At 37.5% G+C, this 8,376-nt stretch overlaps 1 protein-coding gene across 1 annotated transcript; it reads left to right on the top strand.

Moving 5' to 3' along the window:
- Nucleotides 1-6,529: 6,529 nt before the first annotated feature.
- LOC133036294 (uncharacterized) lies at nucleotides 6,530-7,441 on the top strand. The gene is made up of 2 exons (XM_061112846.1): nucleotides 6,530-6,897; nucleotides 7,102-7,441. The coding sequence occupies exons 1-2, from the start codon at nucleotides 6,530-6,532 to the stop codon at nucleotides 7,439-7,441; spliced, it is 708 nt and encodes a 235-aa protein (XP_060968829.1).
- The last annotated feature ends 935 nt before the right edge of the window (nucleotides 7,442-8,376 follow it).

Here is an 8,376-nt window from a genome sequence, read left to right as displayed (position 1 = left end):
ACAAAATACCACTATTGGCAGAATGTAGTAAACAACATAAAATATAATAAATATACCAAAATATTAATAACCTAACTTACATAAGAAAAGCATGAATGAACTTATATAAAAGATACTATTGACTTTGGATGAAAAATTAGAAGATGAAGAAGAATTTAATAAAAATGAGATATGGAAATGAAGCACAAAAGAATCAATATCAATATTGAGAATAAAAAGTACAATAGCTACACTCTAACCTCACCAATATTACTATTCTAATACACTCATTTTTGTCACTAAAATAAGTATAGATAAAATAATAATAAGAGAGAAAAATAAAGTAGCAAAGTTTATTTTCTCTACTCTAAAATCTGATGCCCTTCACATTGGCCTTGGGTTCCTATATATACTAATTTCATAACCCAATAATCTAATAATAATCGTGTCTAAGTGGGCGAATGGTTCCTAATTTATGTGCACTACAAGAGAAGTGGGTAATCATATTAGGCCGTGTGCGCACGAATCTGACTTTGTTGAGGAATTGATTGCAGCTTCATTGTAGGAAGAACGTGAGTCAGTTACTAAGGAGCAAGTTGATATGTGTAATGTAATGTCTTCATAGTATGAAGATGTATATAGTTAACTTGATTGGAGAGAGTGTGTATGTTAGAATTTGCCACCACGTTGTTGATTTGAAGATATTAAATGGATTGTTGAGTTGGTCCATTTTGTGACAATTTGTGCTTCTCCAAGAATTGGGCTCCATTCATATTGGCTTTCAAGCTTTCAAAAATATTACTACTTTATTAATAGTATTTTGCTCAAATCTGAAAAATAACACAAAGTTAAACTAAATTAAATATTTCCATTTAAAATAAGTTCACCATTAAAAATAAAGAATATTTAATTTATATTAATTATATGTGTACAAATAAAGACCTAAAATGTATCAATTTGAACCTTTATCACCCGCAGATAAAGCTGAAGCAGTCAATTATCTCAATCTCCCTATTGTATGTAATCAAGGCGAAGCGCTTAATAATTAACTCTTTTACCTAAAGCAGTAAATCCATGAAGCATGCAATATATTTAACTTAGATATAGCATTGAGATTTATGGAGATAGACTAATCTAGGCAATAAATCAATGAAGCATATAATTCATTTAACTTAGGTTCTATTCTTCATCACAAATAAAAATTACAATTTGTCACAAACACTTAGAATCCTAGACTATTAGGTGCATAGTAATCCTAAGATGACGGTAGATTAAAGTAAAACCTAATTTAGTGGCCATCTAAACAAGATTAAACAATAATCATGACATTGAACATAGAAGAATAGAAGCAATTTCATATATAATGAAAACTAAAAATTAACATTCAATAATGAAGTTAAGAATTCATGTCTTGCGTTTTGAAATAACCCTTAACTAAAAGAAAACTACTCAGAACTAGACATTATAATAAAAATCATAATATTTAATAAGAGTAGAAGGAGAAGAAAAGAACTAGAATGAAGAACACTACGAAGCCGCGCTCCATCTCTTCCTTGCTCTCTCTTTAATTTTCTCCCTCTAATTTGTAGTTTTTAAATTCATCCATTGGTAGCCTAAGAGTTCATATTTATAGTGCTCGAAAATATATATATATATATATAAAAATATATATATATATGAATCCTATTAGAATTAGGATTCTATTTATAGTGGATATATAAATCCCCTTAGAATTAGGATTCTATTTATAATAGTATTAGAAAATATCTCACTAAAAGAAAAGATAACTTATCTTTTAAACAAAAGATAAAAAAAATCGCAACTCTTCTTGAAAATTTATCTTTTTTTTTCGCTATCTTTTTTTCAGAAATTTCCTGCTACGACGATTGATAGTATTTTAGTCATAACTCTCTCGATATTACTCGGAATTGGACGATTCAAGAGGTTCTGCAATGCTTAGAACGAGATCTAAACTTTCATGTTGAGCTCCAAGTCTAATTCTGCCTCTAAGGTTGTCCAAATTTGCAATTAAGTTTCATCTTGTAAAATCGAGCTTGCCGGCTTCCACTATTTTTCACCAAAATATGCTAAAATCCCTCCGAAAGACTCTAAATACATGAATAGTCTTTAAAATAGCCTAACAAAATAAAATCACACTAATCAATAATTTAAAGAATCAATTGAAGAATATTAATGCATAAATTAATCATTTTTATAACACAAATATGGACTCATCAAATTCCCACAAACTTGACTCTTGCTCGTTCTCGAGTAAGTTGATGAATATTACTTAAACAAATCGGTCTTCATGAAAAATAATTTGATTTTCAAAAATTATACATCCACTTATAATTCTAAGAAAATCTAAACTCTTTAATCATTAGAATTTCAACTCAAGATAAATTACTTTTCAAACTCAATTATTTGTGTGTGTGTGTGTGTGTGTGCAATCAAATCATCATATTACTAACATTCAAATAAATTCATGCATGTCAACAATCAATGTTTGTCTCAAAATAAATATGTATTTCAATGAAAATCCACTCCATAGGCTTAATTATCAAACCATTCTCTACTAATGTAATTACACACAATCTAAAGATCAATAGGACTTTATAGGATTATAATGTAAGGCTAGGGTGAAAGGTAGATAAAGAATGTTAATTTGGGCTCAAATCATACCATAGCATACATATACAACTTTTTCTCAAATAATTCCTATTTATATTCCCCAATCACTTCCCTCAACAATGCAATCTTATATCTCTTTTTTTTCCATAAAACATATTATTCCCCCACACTTAAATTGTTGCAAGTATTCATTGATTTTTTTTTTTCATGAAATACTTACAACTTGCAAGCATTCATTTTAAGAGAATAATAATTATTTTCTCATCATCACTTATACATAACCATGAATATTTTCTCATCAACAAAACTCTCACACATTTACAAATACATAAAATATCAATATACTACGGTGTGAAAAAGGATGAATAATGATTTTCTTTTTAGGCTCAAAGGTTATTTCATAGGGTTAAAAAAAATAAGATGTCAACATTTAGGCTCAAATTGGGTAAAACTAGGAAATTCACAAATAGGGTAGGCTTGAAAAGCTCAATCGACCCAAAAAAATTGTCTATATCATATCTCAAAATCATGTGTAATTTATCAATTTCGCCTCAAATAATTATCAAACAAGTTCTAGAGCGGTTGGGACTTTAAATTAAAAGTCAAATATTCATTCATCTTTTCAAATATTAGTAAATATGATAATTCAATTGATGTGCAAAAGTTTTTTTTTAAAAAAAAAAAAATCAACCTTGACCAGTAATTAATCATGAGCTAAGCACACAAATCATGACAATTTATCATTTTCCTAGAATTATAACTATCACACCATCAAGAATTTCATCATCAACAAAATTATTTTCAAAAGACCATGCATAAGACATCAAAGTAAAAACACATATAAAAAACGAGCAATCATTGTCAACAGAATTTCATTCAATCCACACTTACTAAAATTAAAGTACGAAAAATTAATATAAATTAAAAAAACGATCAAAAAAATAAATAAATTACTAAAGAAAAAAAATTGGATAGACGCGGCAGTTAATCTCCTCCCACACTTAATATAAGCATTGTCCTCAAGGCTCAATCAAATAAAATCAATGCAAAATAAAAAAGAAAAGGGTAAGAAAAACTCCCGTAAGGTTGCTTTGTTAACGTCGTTAGCTCGACTGCATGTTATGCTCATATGATCTTCATGTTGGGTCTTCTAACAAAGACTCATTCTTTATGTATTTATCAATGGAATTTAACACATTATATTTAATTACTGCACCATTAAATTCCATTGTAGGTATCCATACTTTCATATCCAACTTCTTAGTAGTGAGTAAGAAGGGTCTTTCAAATACAGTTCACGTAGGATTGGGATCACCCTCATCTTCCATCTCAATTATGTAAGAATATTTGGAGTGACAAGTCCATTAGCCTGCACAAAAATGTCTTTAACTATCCCTAAAGAATAAGCATTTGTTTGATTAGTCAATTGAATTAAAACCTGAGTTTCTGTTAACGAACTAAGATTTAAAGAAGCAAAATTAGAATAAGACATAATATTAATAATTACTCCTAAATTTATCATGCAATGATCAAACCTGATTTTACTAATTGTGCATTGAAACTTGACTTAGGCAACAACTTTCTTTAGAGAACTATGGAAACATTCTCCCCCACACTTATTTTCTCACCTCCATTCAACTTTAACTCATTTGGACACAACTTCTTAAGAATTTTAGCACAAGGAGGCTCTTCTTTGATTTCCTCAAGATATGGAATTTTCACCTCAATATTGGGAAGAGTCTCAACGATCTCCTTGATGGGCTCCTCTTTTTTGGATTTTTTCAATCTACTTGGAAAAGATGGAGGAGTGATATAAGTTAGTACAATTGGTTTATATGACTTTTTCAATGATGGTGAACCAACTAAAGTAGGAGATTTAACTTTTGGTGGAGATGATCCTTAAGGGATGAATTGTTGACTTCATTAGTTGAAATCAAATCATTAACTTCTTGGTGTGGTGGTGATTCAAGTTGTGTACCACTTTGGAGTGGTATGACACTGACATTCTCTATTGGATTACTCTCTAATTGTGAAGGCATAGTGTTTGAACATTGAATTTTATATTTACTTGTAGAAGTTCCCCTTGATTCCGCAAGATTCTCTAACTTTTGTAGAGATTGTTAAAGGCTCTGCATATTTTTCTCAAAGTTTTGCTGACACTGCACCATATTTTGTTCCATCTGTAGAGTAGCAGCCTCCAAAGAGTTGATCATATCTGTTGCCCCTAATTTTGTCCAAAATACATGGACCAACCTGACTGTGACACGTGGATAGAAGAAGCAAGACTTTCAGATAATTCAACTAAGTCTCCTTAATCAAAAGGATCAGCATTTAACATGCCTCCCGGAGAAGGCATGAAGATTTCATATACTCCCAGAGAGCAAGGCTACAACGAAGCACCTCCGGGAGGTATCAAATCCTATCTGAACAGTCACCTCGCATTTAATGCCGCATGGGAGAAGGCGTATTGAAACTGCCATAAGTATTAAAGTCTGACGGCGTAACCCCCCTTCTGCAGCTACTACGCTATGATTAATGAGCCTAGTGACGACTACTTTATGAGAAATCACATCAGTCAAGAAAGGATAATGAATTATATCCATCTAACCCCTAAAAAGCCTAGGGATTAGACCATGCATTTCCTATGATGTACTCGTTGGGAATGTGTGCCTTTACTGAATAATATAGAAAGACATATACTTCGGTTCTGGGGATCACCCCAGAAAAACACTATAAATACCCCCCAAACTCATTAAGGCGGGGGTCGAGAATTCTGGGTTCCATAAGAACTAAAGAGAAAAACCACCAAGAACATTCTCTGTAATAAATACTCTCATAAATACACAGACTCGTGGACTAAGGCTCATTAATGTCCCAACCACGTAAAAATCTCGTGCATTAACTTCTTACAGCTTTTCTTAAATATTATTATTATATTGGTTGCCGAAAACCTTGGTCAACATTTTGGTGCTTTCATTGAGAGCTGAAGGAAGCGTCTGCAAGTAGACAGTAATATTACAAAACAACAATGGTGGAGACTCGCAACACACGTCAACCCCGTCCTCCTCAAGACGCTCAAGACCCAAACGACAAGGATGTGGCCTCAAGAGTGAACGTGGGATCTCAGGAAGGAGAAAGAACCCACGACGACGAATACGAAGGAAACTTCGATGAGTACGATGCCTACGACGAAGGCAGCTATACAGAACTAATACTCTTGAGACAAAAGGCTGCCGATCACGAAGCTTAAATCACGGCCCAATAAGAACAAAACAAAAAGATGCAAGAGGTGATGCTGGCCATGCAAAAAGCCATGGAGGCAGCAGGAATCCACGTGCATCATAAAGCCATCCCTGCTGGACTTGGAGAAACACCAAGAGAATCCTCACCAAGTGCCCAAAAGTATAAATCAAGGGAACCTAGCCCTATAAGGTATCCCTCTGAAGGGAACCAGCAGAAAAACCCTACTTGCACTCCTGGGAAAAAGAAAAAGTTGCAGGATCCGCGAAAAGTCAGCTCAAATTTCTCGAAAAGGAAAGGTCCGCAGAGGGGCAAACTCCAAAAAGGGAGTCTTGGCCCTTAGGATCGAGAGGACCGAAAGAGCGTTTCTGTACACCAGGAACCCGGAGAGAGAGGAAGAAGGGGCCAAAAATACCGTCTCGTCAATCTGAGACATCAGATTAACAGAAAACACGGTGACCTCCGAGATCACCTAGACCAAAAGAAACACGTGCCCGCGGTCTCCACGGGAACACTAAACGAAGGAATCATGGCTCAGCTTGCCATACTCCGGAAGGATATTGCTCGAGTCTCCCGGAGACAAAAAGGTGATGACTCCGAATCTGACTGTGAAGACCGGGAGCCATGTGCCAGGCACATCTTGGAAGCAGAGCTCCCCAAAAATTTCAAGATGCCCGCAATGGCAGCTTATACTGGGAACTCGGACCCAAGCGATCACCTGTCACAGTTCAACCGAGTCATGACAGTCATGAGAGTCAGCAATGACGGGTCCGTGGAAGAATGGTTCAAGAAACTGGAGCCAGGATCCGTGGACTACTGGAATAAGCTGCAAACCAGCATCCGGAGACAGTTTGTCGTCGCAAGGAAAGCTAATCTGGAGGTCAGCGCCTTGACTAACATCAAGCAGCTGCCTACGGAGACATTGAAGAATTTCATAAAGAGGTTTAAGGAAGAAGCCTCAAAGACCAAGAAAGTCAATGATGGACAACAACTTGCTCTTCTTCAAGCAGGCATCCGTACAGGGACTTCGTTGTGGAACGAGTTACAGTAAGAAGGAGCCTCCAACCTTCAAGATTTCCAGAAAAGAGTCCAAAAATACATCAACCTAGAAGAGGCCCAGATAGTGGCCTATGGGGGATACTACCCTACCGGGATAGCGGGATATGTACCCGAAGCTCAGCTCCCAGGAACCTTACCAGCAGCCGCTCCACCAATGAGCGACATATAATTTTCCGCTACCCCAGGATATAGTCAGGGCCAGGCCTTATCCCCTGCATCTTCTCATTTTGGGAACCCTTCTGGGATAAGTGGACAAGTCCCGTCTCACTCCGCTCCGACCGCAAGCTTAGCAGGTCCCTCTCAAGGCTCTCGGAGCAAGAGGTCCTCAAAAGGCAGCAACCGGACAGGGGATAAGCGGCAGAAAAGGGGGTACACTCCTCAGTACACCCAGTACATGGAGTTAATGGACTCCCAGGAGCGTGCGTATTTCGCTACTAGGCAAAATACGCACTACCGGAGACCGCCTCCTCTGTACAGGGATAGCTCCCGGAGGGATCCCAACAAAAGGTGCGAGTACCACAATGACAATTGACATAGCACCAATGAATGCAAAAACCTCGAGGACGAGATCGAAAAGTTGATCCGATTGAGACATCTTTACGAATGGATCAAGAACCGGTTGCCTCATCTCAATCTGATTCAGGCAGCAGGACCTTTGCCCCAAGGAGCACCAGGGGGTGCAGCCCAGCATTGGCACCAGTCGCTCCCCCAGGAGAGACCCAGCAAATTCCTGGCCTACCGCCGAGACCCAACGGAAGAGTAGCCATGATCTCCGGAGGACCCCACATAGGAGGAACTACCCGAAAGGAACTAAAACGTTACGCAGGGGTCGTAAAGCACAATGAGGTTTCGGAGGTCACTCAACTCCCAGCTCAAAGGCCCCGGCTAATGGATCAGTCCATTACATTCATAGAAGAGGACGCCACGACAGTGCGCTTCCCTCATCATGACCCCCTGGACATAGAAACTCCCATTGCTAACAAGATTGTGGCTAGAATCTTAATTGAAAACGGGAGTTCTGTGAATTTATTATTCAAAGAAGCCTTCATAGAAATAGGCCTCACGGACCGGGATCTTTCACCAAGCGGTTCCCAGCTCACAGGGTTCAATGGAACAACAATTATCCCAATGGGAAAAGTGAGGCTCCCAGTCACCTTGTGCCCAGACACACCACAAAGCACCTTAAAATACTGCACATTTGTGGTGGTGGACTGCCCAACGACTTACAATGCAATCCTCGGCCGGCCGGCCCTGGTGGATTTCGGTGTAGTCACATCGATTAGGCACTTGTGTTTGAAATTCCCTACTCAGGAGGCTGGGATAGGAACCGTAAGAGGGAACTAGGGAGAGGCCATGCAGTGTTACAACGGTGTTGCCCACCTACCCGTTCTAATGGTCCGTGAAGTTATTAAGCCAGGAATGGCGGAAGAAGATGAGTTGGATCCCCGTGTGGGATTTGAAAAAATT

This window comes from Cannabis sativa, chromosome 3 (genome assembly GCF_029168945.1).
Source record: "Cannabis sativa cultivar Pink pepper isolate KNU-18-1 chromosome 3, ASM2916894v1, whole genome shotgun sequence".
In the NCBI taxonomy this organism is placed as follows: domain Eukaryota; kingdom Viridiplantae; phylum Streptophyta; class Magnoliopsida; order Rosales; family Cannabaceae; genus Cannabis; species Cannabis sativa.
This window is presented reverse-complemented; position numbering and strand designations above follow the sequence as displayed.